Source organism: Triturus cristatus, chromosome 7 (genome assembly GCF_964204655.1).
Source record: "Triturus cristatus chromosome 7, aTriCri1.1, whole genome shotgun sequence".
Taxonomy (NCBI): domain Eukaryota; kingdom Metazoa; phylum Chordata; class Amphibia; order Caudata; family Salamandridae; genus Triturus; species Triturus cristatus.
In genome coordinates, this window is record NC_140590.1 from 1,739,779,564 (window position 1) to 1,739,801,631 (window position 22,068).

General features: G+C 45.6%; 1 protein-coding gene across 1 annotated transcript in view; it reads right to left on the reverse strand.

Annotated features, from left to right (window-relative positions):
- LOC146812959 (early activation antigen CD69-like) overlaps positions 1-22,068 on the reverse strand; it is a 327,451-nt gene that overhangs the window by 146,376 nt on the left and 159,007 nt on the right. Inside the window, exon 4 of the mRNA XM_085619995.1 lies at positions 11-117. Coding sequence (XP_085476121.1) covers positions 11-117 — 107 coding nt within the window. The remainder of the gene's footprint in view (positions 1-10; positions 118-22,068) is intronic.

Here is a 22,068-nt window from a genome sequence, read left to right on the forward strand (position 1 = left end):
GAGTACTTACCAGCTGTTGATTTCAGTGCCGTCGACCCAGATCCACGGCTGGCCAGGAACAATCTTCTCTAAGCCAATCCAGCGACCACGGTTCCCTTTGTTAAACAACATGAAATCCTTTAAATAAGACGGGAAAAGGGACATTCTGAAACATGCTCCTTGGGTTTGAGTAAAACATTTCAATGGAATCGATGCACAGATTGTCAAAATAAAAAAGAAAACGCTTAAGGAAAGTGGAGACCTAGGATGTGAAAATCTGGTGCAGAACGTGAACGTTTGCATTTCTTTGTTTGACACATTCATTGAATTGGGCAATTAGATTCTTTATTTTTTGTATTTTTTATTGAGAAGAGTTAATACCATAAACAATGCAGTTTGACATAAAAGAAGAAAAAAAAGGATTAATGAATACATAAATAGATATACTGTAGAACTTGATACTAAGAAAATTCTGAGAGAGGATAACTTCATATGGACTAAAGTGCAAATGCAAAAGTGCAATAAATCCAACACATAGAATTCATTCTGTAGATATAATACAGTTAAAAAGAAAATTGTTTCATATCAACTAAAGTGCGAGTGCTAAGGTGCAATAGAACCCTTGGATGTATTAGCCCTAAGAACCCATTTCTATTAAATCCAAATTCAGTTCGTACTATACAATCCATTTCTTGCAAAGAGGAAAAAAAATCATCACAAAGTAATATGGAATTTGAACGAGATCCCTTCATATAAACTAAATTGCAGGTGCAGCAAAATGACATATATCGAGGAAGCATGATATCCCTGGAAGTGCTTCTCCATTTATGTCTTAATTCAAAATGTAGACGTCACAGATATTATATCATTACGGAAGTGATCGTTTCATGTAACCCATAGTATAGATGCTAATCTGGAGTATAACTAATGGATATGCTACCCCTAGACATATACTCATCACAATAGACTATATAAAAAAACAAAAAACAAAGTAGAAGTTCTAAAGTACCCCTGAAGATCTCTTTCCATTTGATCAAGATATTTCCAAACTGAGATACATTTTCTACTAGCTCCCACCCATTTTGCATAAGCTTCTTCATAAGTTCTTACTCGTTTCATTTTATTGTACCATTGGAGAAAGGATGGGATTCTCCAATTCTGGAGAATCAGTGAGCGTGCCACCAAAAAGGAGATTGATAGAAACATTTTCCCCCTCTGTTTAAAACCTTGTTTAAGGCAATTAGATTCATGGGCAATTTTAGTAATGAACACAAGTGTCTGCAGTCAAAACATATTCGTCTTGCAGCCCTTTTTAGTTATCCACATAATGCTGAACAAGTCATTTCTAAACCTGCCATTATACACAACATGTAGATGCAGCACATCATTGCTCCAGAAAAGAGATCATAAATGTGATCTTAGAAGCAGAAATTAAAGCACCAATTATTATTTCCTGATTGCTACTTTATAATGTTTATTTTTATGTTCTTTATGGGAACTCACAGCAAGTCTCACTTTATATTTTGTCACAGATTCTCAGCTACAATGCAGAAGACTAGTATTTGTAGAGTGCCACCCAGCCTCCTCCAAACATTGTTGCAGATGCACAACCGGAGGGTCAAAAGGTATGAATAAATGCAGAGTGAGTTCTCGTGGTTCACTCGGTGGCCACCAGAATAACTGCCTTTATCTCAGTTATTTACACATTGCAGCCGCCTGCACCCCGAGGTTTGCTGATCCCCAAATTATTCAGAGTAATGAAATTTACCAGTAAACTACCCAGTCATTGTCTCTTTGTTTGTCCTCCTCGTAATAGTCCATACTGTGTGAGCTATAACCAAGTTAGGCCAAACATTGTGTTCAATATTGACAGGGGGGCGGCAGGATGTGGCATTTCAGCCAGAGCTGCAGACTTTGGAACTAGGGAATTACGTTTGAATCTCAGTGAATTGGCTCAACATCCTGTGATTCTGGAAAATCGCTTTATCTTCCTGTACCTATAAAATGAATGTGATCTTGTATATAACAAAGTGCCAGGGCCTCAGCTTGGAACTGGCTAGGCCCATAAAACATGTTTTTTTTTTAAACAACCAGTAGGAAATCCAAGACTACAGTTATGGAAGAGGAAATGGGCAGGAGATTGTTTTTCTGGTATCAGTTAAGAAAATGCCAATGAGCCTGCTGGATATACAAGGCAATATCTGAAGAACAACATCTTGAAAGCTAATCTGCTAAGTGCTAGGCCCCCAGATGAATATGCTGGAGGTCGGACGCAGAGTGCTGGAGGTCTGAGATGGAAGATGACCATGGGAACTTCCACAGAGGAGTGGTGGGATGTTGGATTAGGTCAGGTACTAATACCTCCTGGGCCAACAAAGACGTGCTGGAAGAATGTTGGCTGTTTCTACAAGATCCTTCCTCAGGACTCTGGGATCAGAGGGAACAATGGAAATGCATAAAGTGGGGTTTGAGGCCACTGGATTGGCAGTGCATCTATCCCCAAGCTGTCTGTAATGGACTATAGAACAAAACATGAGAAGGACAGCATTCTTTTCAGGTATAAAGCCATCCATCACGGGACGACCATATGTATTCTCTATCTCCTGGAAGCATGATGGGCAATGCATCATTGACACTGAGGAGGCAAAAACTGTGCTTAGATAATCTGTTGCTCCATTCTTCCTCCACAGAAGACTGCACTCAATGAAATAGATTATTTTCTGTCAGGGGGCAAATACTGCTAGATGACAGCATCATCGGTTGATGAACACATAAGCAACCTGGTTGTGGGACCTGACACAAACTACCTGATCCTTGAGACTGGACCTCAAATAAGACCAAGACCGATAAATTGCATATAGCCCTTTCTAGCTGGAAGATTTTTGGCCTCATGTATCATTATCACAAGTACTGATTACTTAATTGTGATTTTCTTCGAATCGCAATTAGGTAATCGCTAATTGTTGGACTTGGCCCTTCTTGGCAGGTTCACCCCTGAACTTTTTGCCTTAAGCTCTGACATGGTGGTAGTGATTTTAGGCCTCTGGACACTTTAGAACTGTGGTCCAGTGTAAAGTGTGTGCGCTCTCCGAGTGCGTGTGGTGAGATTAGCCTACCCTCCCATAGGAATGCATGGGGGATATGTGAGTCCCTGGTAATTCCTGGTATGAGAGGAGTGCAGGGTCGAGTTTAGTATGTGCGGACTCGTGAGAATAAGTGCTGCGCAATGGTGTGCGCAGATTTATGGTGACTGGTGGAGAAGTGCCACTTTTAGAAGTTGGCATTTCTGTGTGCTATGTGTCTGCCTGCCTGATGTGGAGTGCATGTCTGGCTTGTGATTGACAGGAGCTGAGAGGGCTGGGGAATTCCAGGAGCCAGGGTGAGTCAGCCCAGTGGTAAATAGAGAGATCTGCATGCAGATGGGAGGGAGGAGTTTCACCTGGGACCTGAATAGGGCTGTGCCTTCCCTCCACAATGCTAGCTCCGTCCCCTGTGGTGCGTCTAATCACTGAGCCCCAACCTGACAAAGGAGAGAGGAGCTGAGCAAAACAAAGTGCTCCATTGCTCCGCTAAACCAGTTCTGACTAGTATCCCCAGGCCCTGTGCTGTGACACAATGGGATTTCTTGGTATAAATATAGGGGCTGTGACCCCATGCAATTGTTCAGTTCTTGGTTGCTGTTCCTGCTGGGGCGTGCTGCTGCTGGGACCCGGGAGGGGGGGGGGGCTGCCATGAGGGCTTGCCTCCCTGGGCCCTGCATTGCCCCTTGATGCCGAAAAGAACTTTTGCTGTGGAGCTGTGGCTCCTAAACCTGAAGAGCGCTTTATTTTTCCTTGCAGCGCTGGGCTGCGTTCATCGTCGAGGGAATCCCCACCCCGCTTATGTAGTGAGGAACGAGGGTGCCTACCCCTCATTGTCGAAAGAAAAAATCCTGGGGCGCGACTGAGCACGACCCGGAAGACAGGCACTGTTGCCTGGTTGTGGGCGGGGCATCGCGGCTGGCTGACCAATGGCAGCGCAGCCAAGAAGGAAGTAGAGGAGCCTCGCGGGCTCGATGATAAAGTCCCGGTCCCAGGAGAGGGACTGGGTGAAGGGCTGTTGTAAAAAAGGAGGCGGAGGGGCCGCAAGGCACATTGTCGGTGCCTGCCCCCGCCGCAAGTCCCGAGGAGATGAAGCAGGACGAGAGAAGGCTGCCAGAGGAAGGCGGAGCTCCCGTGTTGGTGAGGAGAGCCCCGCGGCAGCTGAATTGTGACCGGGCGGACCTAGAGATCACCTGTCCCGGTAAGTGCAGAAGTTCAGAGCGATCTGCCCTTGCGGGCCGCTCCAACACTTGGGACAATGATGTGCTGAAACCTCCTGTGCGCTCCAAGTGGGGCTATGTGGTTTAAGGGCCCCAGTTGGGGTCCTGAGTGTCAGACGGGCCCGTGCTTCTACATTTTGACATTTTGGGTATTGTTACCGCTGCCCCCCGGCTAGGGGGCAGCTGCGATGATGGTGGCAAGTTCTTCTGGGGGCATATTTATTTTAGAGCCCGTGTGCTCCAACGATGGCCATAATTGTTTTAGGAAGGCCCAGGGGGGCCCATGCTTTCATTGTTTGGGCACATTTGTCTTCAGGGCACAGTCGGTGCCAGTGCCCCCCGTTGAAGTTCGCAGTGGCAGCATTTCTGCCCATTTGTTCTAAGGGCAGATTGAGAGCCCAAGCCTCATTTTACTATTCCCAGTTGCCCAGCAAGTAGTGGGCAGCTGCACCGTTTAGGCCTCAGTTCTTTGGGGACATGCCAGTTAGGAGTGAGATGAACTCCCTTGTCCCTTCTCTTCACAGCTGCTCGGCACTTAGTGCCAGCTGCACCGTTTAGGTTTGCGCGGTGGCGCAATTGGATTCCGCCACTAGGCAGCAGCCCTGACATTCAAGACACAGGGCATTTGAGCCCCTTTTTGAGATGGCCAGTTGGCCAGGGGGAAGGTTAGGATTATAGGGCGCCTGGCCCTAATGTGATTATGTGGTGCTAGGAAATGTAATGCATGTAGTGTGTTTTACGTACCCTGTTTTGATACCTCTAAATGTAGTTTTATGATTATGAGGTTGGTTTGCATATTATGGTTTATGCTAGTGAGATTATGTTTCACTGTGTGATTTATGCCCCTAATGTGAGTTATGTTTAGGAGGCTATTGTCTAATGCATTAAAACTGATGAGAGAATTGCATAATGTGTTTATGCTGGTGAGGTTGGCGCAGAATGCCATTCGCGCTTGATGTGATACTGTGCATAATGTAATTTATGTTACAGGCTGATGCTAAGTACTGTGATTACCAGTGGTTACTGGTTGTGTTCTATGTTTATTATAAGTTCTACATCTACTAAGTTCTACTAAGCTGAACCTCCTAGCCCTGGTCCATGTCCATCTGGCTTCTCATGTCCTGGTCATTTTTGTCTTCCTGCTTTGGGTTGACCTGGTCCTCCTGGTTCTTTTCCTTACCATTTTAGTCCTACTGGTACCTCAGCCATCGATGCTGGACCTCCTGATCCAGGTTCTCCCTGTTCATATCCTCCTGAGCCTGACAATTTTGCTTCTCATTCTCATGGCCACCACTGCCCAGTCCCCTTGCTCTGCCTTACTTGGTGATCTGAGTTCTGGTCCCCTGAGTCCTAATTTTCATGGCCTTCTTAGCCCGGTTTTCGGTCCTCCTGGTCATGAGCCTTTACATTTTCCTAGTCCTCCTTGCTCTTGTCTTCTGGGTGCATTTGGTACTGGTCCCCTTTATCTTCCTAGTCCATGTCCTCCTTATTCTGGTTTCCTGGTACTACTGGCCATAAACCTCCAGGTCCTGATCTCCATAGACTTCTTCAATCTGGGCCTGATTCTCCTGGCCAATGTCCTCCTTAACTTGCCCTCATGGTTCTGCATGCTAGTATTATAAATTATTGACCTTTTACTTCCTGGTCTGTTTGGCCATCATTCTCAAGTGCTCTTGCACCTAGTATTTTATATCCCAAGCATCCTGTTTCACAGGCTCCCAGTGCTGGTCCTTTTCACCCCCTCACCCTAATTCTCATCCATCAGTCCTACGGGTGCTCCTAGTCCTTTTAGACCTCCTGGTTTCCCTGTTCCACCTTGGTCTTTTCAATTTGAACCTGGTCTCCTCTGTCATTGCCCTCCTCATAATGGTCCTCCTGTGTCTGGTCCTCCTCATCCCTCTGGCACTGGTTTTCCTAGCTCTTATGTTGGGGGTCACCCTGTTTCATGCAGTCCTTGTCACCCTGACATTATTCAACTCCCTTGGTTGACTCGTTTACCTTTGAGAGTATAGTGTTCTCCGCTCGTCTCGCATCTGTGTCGTTCTGCGTGGGTGCCAAGTTGTTATTCTATTATATACAAACGCTTCATTATTCCTCGTATACCGTGCTGACATCTTGTAATAATATTGTAAGGTAATTCCGTCTATATTTACGCCTCTATAAGTTGCCTCATGCAGATAATGGACCGACGTCTTCTATGTCTATGTATACCTACGTCTGTACACAATTTTATTCAGTGGATAGCGTACGTACCATAAGGTTTATTCATAATGTGTATACCAATCAGTATATATGACTTATTGTAGTCTGATGTATACAACTAATATTAATTATTTCTAAAAGGAGTACGTGGCCACCTTTAGTGGATAAAAATCCCCGAAGATAAAGTCGAGTTCGCTCTATCCCCTAATTTTGTAAGGCTAGGATCTTCGTATAAAACTCCTAGGGGTGACGTCCATTACAACTAATATTCATTATTTCTAAAAGGAGTACGTGGCCACCTTTAGTGGATAAAAATCCCCGAAGATAAAGTCGAGTTCGCTCTATCCCCTAATTTTGTAAGGCTAGGATCTTCGTATAAAACTCCTAGGGGTGACGTCCATGAATATATAGTTAATCATGTCATAACGTTATTTGTTAGAAGGGACTAAACCTCGTGATTATTTTATATTATTTTATAAATGTCAAAAGTCAAAGATGACACTACAAGGAAGAGAAACAGACAAGCTTACAGAAAAATGAAATATTATCACAGCTATTAATGTAAATGTAGTGCATTTATATAGCGCTCCGCACACCCCCGAAAGGGTCTCTCAGGCGCTGTGCACATACCGCTGTGGAACCCTTCCTGGCCTTTCCCTGTGAAGTGCCCACTCTTGGGCACCCCCAAGGTGAAGCCAGGCATCCTAGCGCTGTTGGGGCCGTTGTGGAGATTAAGCAAGCTATTGCCCTGAGTTGCAGAGTGGGACCCATGATTAGAATAGGCGAGAATTATCGGGTCCGGGGAAATTGAGCCCAAGACCCGCCGAGGTGGGAATTGAACCCTGGTCCGGGCCAGACCTCTGCATCAGGGTCTGCCGCTCTAACCATTGAGCCACACTTCTCCACTAATGTCTCCATCTTACACGTTGACGGACATGCTCTGTCGGTATAATACCATCACATAAGCATAATTGACTTTATGCTTATACATGAAGCATATAATTTCATATGTACATTGTAACCAAGAGTACCGCCCTACTCACAACACGACAGCTCAATACACAATTAGGGGCATCTAACTTAACCCCTTAAGGCTCGTAATATCATAGTACCTTTGTCATTCATTACTAAGGAACACATGACAAATATTATCTGTGTTGCAACACAGTTCCACATTAATCTTAAATTCCATGTTCCCATTGCTCGACATAATAGTGCATTACAATTTATTTTATAAAAACATTCATATTTTACTGATCCAGGTGTAGCGATATGTCAACAAACAGCCTAAACATATCTATGTCCAGATGTTCAGATCAGATAATTCAGTCTCCTAGAAAATACTGCATCTCTCATTCTATATTCAAGCCGTGTTCTACAACCGTAAGGCACATAATCCAAACCGGCTCTTGGCGTCATAGCATGAGTACCTCTTGTCACCTCTGTCACCTTGTGGGACTACTTCCAGTCCATGAAAAGACCTATGTTGGACTTGTTTTTCACAGGGAAGTTTGTGAACCACAAAGGGATATCTAGGATCCCCTTGCTTGACTGCTCTAAAATGTTCTTGTATTCCTAATCTCAACATTCTGATGGTACTTCCTACATAAAGCCTATTGCATTTGCATACCATTACATAAACTACAAATCTAGTCCGACAGTTGATATTATGCTCAATCTTAAATGTTGCACTATGGTTATATGCGAATTCTGTCACGTCTTTTGCTAGTCTGCACATAGAACAGTGTCCACATTTGTATGCACCTTTCGTTCGTGTCACAAACCAGTTACCCTTCTTATACTGTGTAGGGTAGCTAGGATTGATAAGTCCGCCTAGTGTCATACCTCTGCGAAATGTGATGCTGGGCTTTTTTGTAATATATGGTGCTATATTCTTGTCTCCCACCAACAAATGTAAATGTCTATTCAGTATTTTGCATTTTTTCCCAGTAGTACTTCCAAAGGACATAATAGGCCTCATCATGTTCATATGCCTGTTTTTCTGCTGCGTGTTATCTATAAGGGTCGTTAGTCTGTCCAACTTAGTGATGGGCTCTATCTGCGTGTAGAACTGTGTAACACGTAGTATCTTTTCTAAACATCCTGCTACTAAGTTGATGATCTGCTGTATAGAGTTCTACATCAAGAAACTGAATTCTTTGTTTGCTGAAGTGCATTGTAAATGACATATTACATGAATTGTGCTCCAAGTGGTGTTTAAAGGCACTGTGCCAGTCCATATCAGCAAAATATCGTTAATGTACCTGCCCCAATAGTGTATATATTGTATCGGGCATTCTCCTCTCATGCCCCAGACCCACGCCTCCTCAAACCACCCCATAAAGAGGTTCGCGTAAGAAGGAGCTAATATGGAGCCCATCCGAGTCCCGTTAATCAGTTGGTTCCACTTGCCCTCAAATAAGAAAGCATTGTTGTCTAGAATCATCCTATCATCTTTAAGATTATCTTTGTATGTGACAGTAATTCGACTGGCCTTTTATTCAGGAAATGTGTAATCGCTACCATTCCACATTCTGGAATTATATTTGTATATAAAGATACAACATCTAATGTGACTAGAATCATCTCATCATCCCACATTATGTCACTCATCATATTAAGGACGTTTTGTGTCCCTGATATACAATGGCAATTTCAACACTAGTGGCGGCTGGTGGCATTTGAAAATGGTGTGGCGTATAAGGATGGGATAAGTGTTCTGTGGCGAGCGAGCGAGCGTAGCTAGCCCGACCTTTAGAAGAGGGGTTCGGGGGTAGTTTTTCCCCGTAATTGTTTCCCAAAAAAAGAGTGGGAAAATGGTGCATTTTCAAGCAAATCTGAGAAAGCAAGAAGCTTAATAAAGCAATTGTGAAAGTGTAGTTATGACATCAATAAACAACCTCTGGTGGCATTACTAGAACTGCAGACACAGTAGCAAGCTCGGGTGTTCTGGACGTCCATTCCAAAGGCTCCAGGTTCTTGTAGGTACATTGAGGAAGGCAGACCTGTGGTACATTGGCAAATGCTAAGCTAGAATAACTGAAGGCTAGTAGACCTGGAGAAAAGTCAAACACATGCCAGGCTGGTGTCCCTGAAAGGCCATTTTGGCTGTGGCAGTGTCAGTCACTTGTCAAGTTGATCGACTGAAATGCCGGGTGGGGGGGTGACAGTGTGTGTCAGTCACATGTCTGACTGGTGTCTCCAACAGACCAGCTGGACTAGGCTGGTGTCAGTTGCTTAGTGGCCTGTCAAGCTGGTGCCTTTGCAATTCTTATTAGCAGAGCACATGCTAACATCTGTAGACCTCTAAACAGTCACTGGCATAGATAATAGTAGTGAACGAGGAGTTGCAGTATCTCCAAGCACTAGAGGTGTGTTAATAGTAGGAATTTCTTAGAACCAATCAAAACCCACAAAGCAGGAGAAAGGTCCAGAGATTAACCTACTCCAAGTGGATATTAAAATGTTCCTAATCCAATCTGCAGGTTTATTTATACTCCACCAACAGATGGTATCATGAGTAATATGGAATGGAATGTTGTTAAATATTTATGTCTTGCAGATGAAACAAATTGGCCCCAATAGAACATTATGTGGACACATGTACTAACAAAGCCAAATCATACATTTATTACCACAGTGCAACTTCACCTATTGTGAAAAAAAGAATGCTAGCCTATTTGAGAACAACATCACAACAAGAAAAAACTAGAACCACTCTTAAGACTTAGTTGTTTGGATGTCACTGCTGCACTAATTTAATCCCCTGTGCTCTGGTTTAGCTTAACCCCTTTCTTATTAACAACTTCAGAAAAAGAGACGGCCTACCTAAACAGCATATGCAGATGGCCCTGACAGCAATAATGCTTATCACTATTGTTGAGGGAGGGGAGTAGCTGCCTGAGGCGCTCGAGGATTTGCCCTTCCCCAAATACTAAATATTACACTATGCACATCAACCTATTTATTATATAACACATGTTGGAGTAGTTAACGCCCGGAGTACAACTGAAACACAATTGGCAATTAGTATGACAACACGAAGAGAAGAATGGCAACCCACAAAGGAAATGAGTCCCTCATGTGAGTATTATTTCATTCTAAACAACATTGTCTTTTTAGATATTCAGCTAACCACAGTTTTGACTTGCTACAACTGGCAGGCAAAGCTTAATTGCACAAAAAGTTGGAATAATAATATTTTCCTTTCAAAGAGCATGGATGTGTAAGAATGCAACAAAATGCTGCTATATTATTATTAAAATTCAAAAAAGTTAAAAGTATCTAAAAATTGGGCCAACTTGTTTTTTTTCCCTCAAGAAGGCAAAGCTACCCTTGGAACCCAGGGGTGATGGCCACTTTGAGGGGCGGTCCCAGACCAATTTCACCTTCCAAGCAGCAAAATATATATTCTAGTGGTCTGCAGTCAGATACTTGCGTGGAAAACAAACTTACAGTCTGTTTGGTGGAAGTGATCAGCTAAAACAGTGATCTGTAGGTAGATAGGCAAGCAGCAGATTTTGATCCAAGGCCCGAGGAAGGCTCACACTGCAATCACAGTGAGCAGGCTGAAATGAGTGAAGGCTAACCTCTAAATTATCTACCACACGGAACACCCGCCCGCAATGCAGCTGTGTATCTTTAAATATGTAGTGCTGTGTAAGTTACTTGGGGCCATGGCAAAAATATTTCACACCAGCAAGTCGTAAATGGCCACCTTTGACGAGAAAAATGAAACTGAAAAAACACAAATGACATGTTCAGTGTGAATAAGTTGGTTAGTGATGCCTGAGAAAAATCCACAGAGCTAGGACTGTGCTGCGTGCGAGGCGAGGAAACAAAGTCTTAAGGTTTGATCAAAGAAAGATGTTGCAAAGGTGCCTATAGCTGATTACATTGCATGGCTTACCTATTGTTTGTTATGTCAGAGCTGGCTACAATACCTGCAAAGCCAATCACCCTCAGAGGACTGATGCACTGCCTGGCTTACAGACATACTCACACACACACACACACGCCCACACCTTGTCACTGTCGCTTAACAACTGCTATTCACTGTATTCTCTGTTTACTAACCGGATCAGGTTACAACCCAAGACCTCGCAGGAGATGGCATATCCGATTTTCGCTTGCACACAAAAAGTTACTCATTAACTATAGAAAGTCCATTCCCCTCCTGAAATTTTTTACCATTCACACTGATAACTTGACATGGCAAGAATGATCATCATCCTGCTATCATGTCAAGAAGTGAAAGCGAAACACTAAGATGCCGCTTGACTCCGCTTTCTTTTCTGTCCTGTGTTTAAGCCTGGGCAAAGCACTACGCTACGCTCGCGTAGTTTGCGAAGTTCGCGCTACTTCGCACTACGCGAACTGCACGTAGCACAGTGCGAACACGCGTAGCGTAGTGTTGCGTAGTGCTGCAGTCATTTTTTGCTTGCTCGCGGTCCTCAACGTCAAGTTGGCGACCGCGAGCAAGCAAAATGACATCCCGGAGAGACTTTTTCCTTGTTCGCGATCAGCAACATCAAGTTGGCGATCGCGAGCATGGAAAATAAACCTCCCGGCGAGATTCCCAACGCGAGGAGGTCAGGTTTCTCATTGCGAGTGGTCGCGTATGCTCGCGACCGCTCGCGATGAGAAACTACCAGTTCGCGTTGAGAAAGCTGCAGCTCGAGTAAAAATCTACTCGAGCAGCAGAAAACTTCAGCTCGCACTGTGCAAGATGCCATTTTCAATGATTGCACAGTGCCGGTTGCTTCTCCGCACTGTGCAGTCATTGAAAACGACATCTGGCACAGTGCGAACAAGGTACTACGCAGTTCGCAAAGTGTTAAGCGTAGCTCGCGTAGTGCGAACTTCACTTTGCGTAGCTTCGCGAAGTGCTACTTCGCGAACTACGCCCAGGGTTAACTATGTTGCTCTGTCACAAGTGACACGGACACAAAAGCGAAATCACAGCTATATTCACGAATGCTGGTTATCTTAAATAATCCCAGAACAAGAAAAATTGTAGGAGAGAAGGAAATAAGAAAAGAAGGAAGACAAGAAAAAGAAAGAAAGAAAACCTGAAAGACCGGCGGAAAGAAATTAATAAAAAGCAGTTTCTCTCAATCACCGCCTGGTACGAAGCGATTGTATTAGGAAGTAAGGGCCTGGAAAGAGCATCAGGGCCTGGAGAGAGCATATTTTAAGGGCCATTTTTTCCCCCTGCTTAGCACCTGAATAATACATTCTATTAAAAACCTGCTCTAGGCCCCTCCCGCACTTGCCTGTGATACCAACTGCCAGCCGTTTATGAAGTTTACCTGTGCTGCAGATCATGTCGTAGTCAGCCTTGTGTGCACCTCAGACCTTTCCCAGCTATTCCCAGGATGGGGTGGGGCCATGGAGGCCTGTTCCCGCCCCAGGCTGTGACGAGTTAGGAAAAGGGTGGGGTGCATTCATACACAGTGCCTGCTCGCTGATTGACAAGCAGCCTTGAAAACTCAGGGCTTAAGCATAAAGTGCCCAGACTGCTTGCAATCAGCAAGGCTGTAGAGCATTATTCGAGGGAGGTGCCTTACAGTGTTGTAAGTCTCTGGGGGCCAGGGCTGAAATCAGGTGAGCCCTAAAAATCCTGCGACGCCCGGCACATGTGCCTATTGAAAGTGCCTGGTTTTGCCTGACCCTTGCGCAGAGCGAGGGCCACAGGTGTAATGCATTAGCGATTCGTTCAAAGAAATAGGAAATAGCAATAGAGTCAGAAATAAAAGCAGGAGGAGCCCTGCCGCCCTTATTTAAGAACCCGCCCCTGCTCAACACTAATCATTTCAGGAATGTGTCTACAAAATGTAACAGATGTTCAGTTGGGCCACCTAAACCAGAGACAATAGGTGGTATATTCACAAGAACATGTGATAACTACCGCAAGAGTAGCGTACGGCAACTTTCAACATCGCAGCCCATCGCGGGAAAATAACCTCGTGACAACGTGGTATTCACAACAAGGCGGTAGCATGCGATAGTCTGCCGAAACCGTGGACAATGTGTGCGATAAAACCACTTCGATGGAGAAAAAAACACAAACCACAATACCAAAAACCTGCGATGGGCCAAAGCGTGATGAGGAAATCAGCGATAAGCAGCGCTAGGCCTGCAGCACACACCTGACAGGTGGGAAAAATCTCCATAAAAGCAGAAAAAACACCCACACACAAACTGACCTGCACTCAAGCACCATGGAGGCAGCTGGAGCAGGCGCTGAGGACGAGCGCAACCCCACAAGCACCCAGACCGACCAGCCTGGGACCTCGGGGACAGGGAAGGGCAAGGACAAGAAGATGAGGAAGACGAAGTACAGTCCGCAGGCGAATAGGATCATAGTCACGGAGGTGATGGAACACCATCAACAACTCTTCGTCACCTCCAACGTGTCACTGGGTACCAAAACTGCAATATGGCGGGACTTCATTGACAAGGTGAATGCCGTCGGAGAGCACAAGAGTACAATGGACGAGGTCAAGAGGCGATGGAATGACATCAAGCGGAAGACCAAGGAGAAACTCTCCGCCAACCACAAGGCAGCAACGCAGACTGGAGGTGGGGGCCCAGCGCCACAGCTGGAGCTGGATGACATGGAGGAGCTGGTGTCGACAGTCATCAGTGTGGAGACTGTGGCCCACACAACCGCAACAGGTTGAGTGACCAGCGGGTATTGGGGAGATGGGTGGAGATGGGCACAATGACACACATGCACAATCAAGCAGAGCACAGTGCACACCCACACTGACTCTGGGTCTTCGCCCAGATCTACAGACTGTCACAATGTACAATGCCAAGCTGTCTGAATGTCAACCTGTACCATGCGTCTACACACATGTGGACACAATGTAACACACCATCTCCCCTTCACATCGCAGGGGCACCGTCAACACCTCAAGCAGAGGAGTCCCAGCCACTCTTCATGGATGATGAGGAAGACAACGCCAGCATCGACGCCCAAACCATCCAAGACATCAGTGACCTCATCTGTCACTCACCTTCAGGCTCAGGGCAGCCCAGCTACATCGATGAGGACCCACCCACCACCTGAATCACCCATCAGGAGGCACCCACAGCCCCGGCACCCTCCCAAGACCTCGAGGAACAACACATGGCCTTCCAACACCGTGTGCTGGAGTGCCATATGGAGACGGCTGCGCAGGTGCGGGTGGGCTTTGGCATCATCGCTGCCAAACTAGATGCCATCCTTGGGTGTCTATGTCCACCCCATGGTCTCCAACGAGCCCTGACTGATATTGCTGGAGTCATGATGCGGAGAGAAGAACACCTGTCCGCTTAGAGTGGCTCCAGCGATGCCAGCCATGAGCTGGCACACATATGGAGGCAATGGAGAACATGGTGCGGATGGAGGATTAAAGGATGGCAGCCACCGCTTCACATCATCAAAATGTAGCTGGGATCTATGATGCCCTACTGACCTCCACCATGGCATTGCCACCACAAGGCGTGGTGCTGATAAATGCTGCTGCGCCCACACCATCCACATCCCCGCCCCCTGGTTTGTCAGTGCCTCCCAGTGTGGAAGCCGGATCCACTCAGGCCCCTTATGTGTCAGTGGCACACAGTGCGGCAGCCGGATCCACTCAGACCCCTGATGTGTCAGTGCACACAGTGCGGCAGCCGGTTCTGCAACACCCACAGGTGGGGCAGAGCACACACCCGGGGATGAGGACATGGATGGGACTGTGGTCAGAAGGACCAGGCACTAGCATTCATCCCCGCCACCTGGCCTGTGTCTGCTTGGTCCTGCACATGGCCTCATGACCTTCCACAGACCCACGATACACTCCAATGCACTCACCTTGGACAGCAACATGGACTGCCACTTCCAGATTGATGCCCAATGACACGACGACCAGGCTGTGAACTGTACCCTTCCCTTCAGCAGGACTTGTCATCCCCGGATGGACTCTGGCTGGCCCTCCACGGGCCCATTTTGTGTATTGTGCTGGCCATTGCCCTGAACCGCTCCAGCTGCATAACTGCACTGGATGTGCAATAAACATCCATTGACGCACTGCTGTGTCATGTCTATCATCAGTCGTGTATGCATGTGTGGATGAATGCAGGGACAGTGATTTCCCTTGCCTCAATGATGCGCAACCTGTGGGATGCCAGTCAGAGGGTGCCACATTGCATTCTGTGTACCGGGTCCTGTGGACTCTACAACTGGGACACACGCATCACTCACTTCCTTGTCCGGACATGGACTGAACCACGCCCAGAGCCCACATGTCATTATGGCAAGCCCTGCGCTAGTCTGACGTACGGCAGGCCAGACCATTCCGCTTACGCTCTGAGGGGGGGCCCTCATTGCTACCCATCGCAGGGGTACTCGCTGGTGGTGTGCAGGTCACTGGTCTAGTTGTCAGCATGTCATAGCCACTCCCTGAGGCCAGCTTTGCATGCACACCAGACCCATCCGGCACAGGCGTCACAGGCCATGTGACTCCACCAACATAAGGAGCCGGTGACGTCACATTCTCCTCTGCCCGTGGTGACAGGATGACGGACGCCACGCTTTCCAATCATAAAGGGCACAAGTGTTTTGTTGTGCACAGGGTTAGTGAGATCCCAGGCCTGCGTACGGCATGGGTCGACCACCACGTGGTGCTGACTGGGGTTGCACAGGGTTAGTCGCACCCGGCGCATTGTGGCAGGCACAGGCACCCCACCACGGGACGGTGACTTTGGGTGCACTGAGTCAGTGGCACCTTAAGCTGCTGAGCGGGTGGGCACCCTGCGATGATGCTCCGTCCTGGCAGTCCAGGCAACTCAGGTTTCATGTGCCCTGCTAGACCGCAGTGTAGGCCAGAGCCAGCGGGCAGCGCAAGCCTACCGCCATGTGGCCTCGCTTCCAGGTCACAGACTTAATGGCACCTATTGGCTGATCAGGTGTGCAAAAGACACACAATTGAAGTACGTAATGCTGAACAAAGCAAAACTGAGCGGGTGTGCAGCCTGCGATGTTGCCGGGTGCACTGGTATGTCCTCAGCCATGGAGTATTCAAGACCCAGCAACACTCATGAGATCTGGTGGCCTGCGGAGCGTGGTTGCATAGTGTGGAGGGTGCCATGTCTGCGGGCCCCCTTCTCTTCTTCTCTCTCTCTCTCTCTCCCACTCTTCTTCTATCTCTGTCTATCTCTCTCCTCTTCTTCTCTCCCCCTCTCTTCTTCTCTCTCCTCTTCACTCTCTCTCTCTGTCCTTTGATGTGCGCAGGACATACCCCTCTTCATGTTTTTGGACTTGCAGGCTGTGACCTACGGACAGTCCTGTGGGGAGCCGCCATGTGTCTTCATTTGATTTCGCTGTTCATTCAAAAAAAGTTTTTTTTGTTGCTTCGGAAGTGAATGTGTGATGCTCATTTCCGTGTCAACATGTGCATTCTAACTGTTGTGATTGTGCAACATCATGCAGAATAACTTGTACATGTTTTTGTGTAGCTGATGTGGCATATCTTTGTTGGGGGTGCCAGGGAGGGGTGGACCGGGGGGTGGTGTCGGTGGGTGTTGTGGCCCTCTTCGGTGTCCGGGCCGCATGATGTGTTGCTCCATGGCATCTGTTGCACTTCCGATGTGGCCCTGGGCTGGTCTCCCTTTTGTGGTGCTGGCTGCCGTCCGACTTAACACCAGGTCAGAGCAGGTGTAGATTTCCTGGTGCTAACGCGCCTTATTGCCGGTTTTGTGTTCTTTTCGCCGATGTGTCTGGTCGTTGAGAATGTTGAGGTGTGGTGTTGTCGCGGCTTTTGGCACGGGAACGCCTACTCTGCATCTCATTAGCAATAGTTGCGGGGATCCTCTGTGGCGATGTATTTTGCGGCTGCTATTGCGGGTAAACTGGTGCTGTGGGCTGTTAGCACTAGCTTGTGAATGGGGAGGTAAATATATCACAACTTTGGCTGTGATAAAGTGCCGTTAATTCGGCGATAGCTCCTTGTGAATATGGCCCTAGGTCTTCCTGGTGGGAAGGGGGTGTCTCTATGTATCTTGGGCAAGGAATTCAAGCATTGAAATCTGGGTCTGTCAATCTTAAGGTAAGTATATTCTTCAATAGTGAATAGTCCTTCCTCATACCGAGATTTAAGGCCTGTAGTGATAACATGCGCAATACGTGTAATGGGGTTAGTTTCCAGAGTCACATAACAATTGGGATTACAGAATTGTGAGTAAACATCATTGTTATAATCTATTCTGTTCACAACAACCACACACCCACCCTTGTTTGCTTCTCTTATGATCAAAGAATCATCAGTTCTCAATGCAGCCCTCTCCTTTTTAGTAAGATTGTCTGTGCCATATAATTTTCCTAATATTTGTATATTTGACATTCTGTCCAAATCATTACAAACATTCTTAAAAAACAGATCACAACAATTATCAGGTGGGAGATTTGGTGTCCACTTAGATTTAGATTTTAATTCCCTATCTCTTATATGCCCACTTTCTATACCTAGATGGGTCAGGAATCCCCTCACATCTGTTGATTCACCTTCTTCCAAAGTGAGAGAAAGTAATAAAGTTGTATCTATAGCATCCTGTATAGATAAGTCACTCAAAGGTGGCAACCCAGTATCTTGCTTTGCACTAGCTTTATGTGTCGGGAAATGTTTTTTAAGCTTAGACTTAAGTATAAATTTATATAAATCAATCATAATCTGATCACATTTGATAATACTTGAAGGACAGAAGCCAAGACCCTTCTTTAGAACCTTAATCATGTCATTAGTTAGCATTTTATCCGACAATTTAACCACATTCACATTCATGTTTGTCATCTTAAGCCATACATGTTACTTCTTTTTGGTCCATGATCTCGTACGCATGCCTTTCCTGTCTCCTGATTGTTCCCTTTGTTCTCCAACCTCGTCTGGTTTTCTTGATCTTCCAGGGCATGCATGGACCTTCTGATTCCCTATTCTAATTCTCCTAATTTCTTCCAAAAAAACAATTTCCTGAATCTGATGTACCCTTAGCTTGATCAGTATTACTCTCATTGTCACCCAATGCTAGACTAGATGACTGGTTACTGGCTGTTTCTGTTGGGATATCTACGTTTCCTTATTTGCTAAATGACCAAATTTACTGGCATATGTGAATACTCTCCCTGCCAAGTAATCCCATTCATCTCTCTTAAGTTTCCTTGCTTTACGCATCTTAGTGTTTTCTTGGTGTTTTCTAAGTATCTCTTTCAATATCACATCGTTTTTCTCAGTCCGTTCAGGTAAATTCATTTCTAAAATCTCTCTTTCCACATCCTTAATCTCATTTTGTAGCTTAGTCACTTTTGTCTCTACATTAATAATCAGTAATCCATTAGGTTCATTGAATTGTTAGTCAGTTCCTTTTCCCATCTCAATAAAAGATCTACATCGAGATAGTCATAAGTAGGAAAGATTTGTGCTCTTAGTCCCTACGGGATTCTATTGAGTTTCATATATTGCTTTAATGTCCTGGCATCCTTATGATGCCGTTCATTTTGTGTTTCAGCCCTGATGAAGTCTGATGTTAAAATCTAAATAACAGACGAAACACGTGTTGGCAAGGAACTTTAAAAGGCAATGTCAAGTGCTTGGATTCTTGAATAAAGAACAGTGGATACGGCAACCATTAAAGTGACTTTTGAATTATTGAGTGCTCGGAGATCCTTCTTCTTACAGCAGAATGAATGACCCAGCAGGGGACAACATGGGGGGGCTTTTTGCTTATTTCGTGTATGGATTGAGACCAGAGATTAGCAATCAAATCACCCAAGGCTTCATTTGTTGGCAGAGCAAATTAGTTGATGAAATCTGACAGTATGCAAAATATTGCAATGACATGCTTGAAGCAAAACAGAAGGGACTTAATGAGAAATACATGATAGCTCAAACACAGTATGCACAGAACAGAGAAGTTTAAAGGCCTAAATTTACATTAGAAGGAACCAAGTTAGACCTCAGTTGTGGTAAGGAAATGCGGGGAGTCTCCCCAAGTTACAGTGGGTATATCCTGGGAATGGGGAGAGAGATTGAGGAATAGTTCCGGGACAAACATAAGCACCATAAAGAAGGTCACACAATGCAACATTTGTAACAGGGTAGGGCATTGGAGGCAGGCGTGCCATTATAATCCAGACTGAATCATAGCAGAACCCCAAGGGACAAGCATTTTGATCCTAAAGCTGGTATGGTGCCCAACTCTTTCAATCCAGCACAGATACAGGGAGTTATTCTCATTCCCCTACAAAGCACCCCAAAATCCAATGAGGTAACAAGGAGGTCCATGATGTTTGAGACTTCTATAGGGACTGATCAAGACCAATGACAGTGCCTGAGGGGGAGAGAAGGAGTGCACACGTGGTGCAGTCCTGGAAGTGGATCAGTGTGGATCATATGTGGACAGAGAGGTTGACGGACATCCCGTATTTGTTCTTAAAAGACACAGAAGCCACTCGTTCAACAGTTAGAACAGTTGAGATCTCTAACCTACCCTTCTCTGAAAAAGAAGTCCAAGTTGTAGGCATTAAAAGCCAACAACGTACCAATTAATTCACTGCATCATTACTCGTAGAAATAGGAGATATCAGGGAGCAACACCAGCTTGTAATCGGTGATTCTAGCCCCATATACCTGTTAGGTTATGATCTCCTTTGCAAACTCCACTGCTTTATCTAGTGTATGCAGGATGGAGGCATAATGGAAACACAAGCAGCCGATGTTGAATTATATTGCAGTCGCTGGAACCTGTTGTCAGGTTATTACCAGTCATTACCCCAGAGGAGTTGCCAGTTGATCTAGAGAAATAGTTAGTGGGGAGTTACGGGATTTCACTGGTAAAAAGATTGGGCTGATTAAAGGAGCTAAGCCCCTATAGATTACCCTTCGGCCAAATGATGTTTTCCCTATTCTCGCACTTACAAAATGACACCAGAAGCCATAACAGAAATTACTCCTGTCATTGAGAGTATGATCGAATAAGGCATCTTGAAGGGAATCAATGTGAGTTCATGTAACTCCCCAATCATGGCCCTACAGAAGGCAAACAAAAAGTGGAGGATCGTTCAAGACCTCCGGAAGATTAATGAAATTGTTATTCTATGCTATCCTGTGATACCGAACCTTAAAGTGATTCTGTTCCAAATTTCCTTAAAGGCTGAATGGTTCGTATTCATAGACCTTTGCCAGGCTTTCTTCTTCTTACATGAGGAGAGCAAGTTTCTCTCCATATTTTGGTTCCAAGAGAAGGTCCTTGTGTGGGGTCATGGTCCACAAAGCTATACAGAATGTTTGTCCTACTTCAATCAGATACTTAAAAAGAACTTAGAGTGTCTGCAGCTGCCACGCAGCTCTACATTAATCCAGTACATTGATGATCTTTTTATTGCCTTACAGACCACAGAAACTTGTAAGCAAGACATAATTGCTTTGCTAAATAATTTGGCTTTGAATGGGAACAAGGACTCGCCTGAGAAATTTCTATACTGTCACAGGGAGGTCAAGTATCTAGGTCACCAGAATGAGAAGGAAGAGAGAGACAGGTGTCTCCTGAGTGAATAGAAACAGCCCTTAAAATGAAGTTCCAAATTACTCAGAGAGAGGTGAGAATATTTTTGGATATGGTTGAGTATTGCTGACAATGGATCCCCAACTTTTCCTTTGTGGCAAAGCCTTTAACAAGGCTAATGCACGCTGATGTCAATGAGCCGGTACCAAGTTATGACGAATGCATGGAAGCATTCCAGGAGCTTAATAATTCCCTTTGCAGTGCACTTGCTCTTGGAATGCCAGATTATCCAAAAGAATTCGTACTTTATTGTCATGAAAGAGATGGAAGTGGTCTGTCTGTATTAACATGTGCCCATAGGTAAACAAAGCACCCTGTTGGTTACTTCTCAGCTACTCTTGCTCTGGTGGTGGCAGCGTTGCCTGGTTGTCCCAAAGCAGTTGCAGAGGTAAGCCTTAGCATACAGCAGACTAAAGGGATTGTGATGGGCTACCTTTGAATTGTGATGGTACCACACTCTATAGAGATTCTCAGGACTCGGACCCAGAACCCATCCTTTGACAAATAGCCGCCTAACCCACTATGAGAGAACTATCTCAGCAGTGGAGAATGTTTCCATTCAGAGATGTAACACACTAACTCCTGCTTCTCTGTTGCAACTCAGAAGGGGGGTGATGAGGGATATTTTGACCACGAATGCATCAGTGTTACCGAGTTATGCAAAAAATCGAGTTTCAACATAGTGGATTCTCCTCTTTTCGAATTTGACCACACCCTTTTTGGTGATGGGCCCGGTTTGAGAGATCAACATGGTATTTTAAGAGCCACGTATGCTGTATACATGCTGTGCAGATTTGTAGAGGAATCTTACCTATGTCAAGTAGCATTTGCACAAGTAGCTGAACTGATTGTCCTTACCAAAGCCTGTTGTACCTCAGAAGACTCGTGAGTCATCATTTACACTGACAACTAGTATGGGTTCACAGTTTTGCATGACTTTGGTCGGCTGTGGTCGCAATGAGAATTCCTGACCTCATCTGGCACCACTATCGGGAATG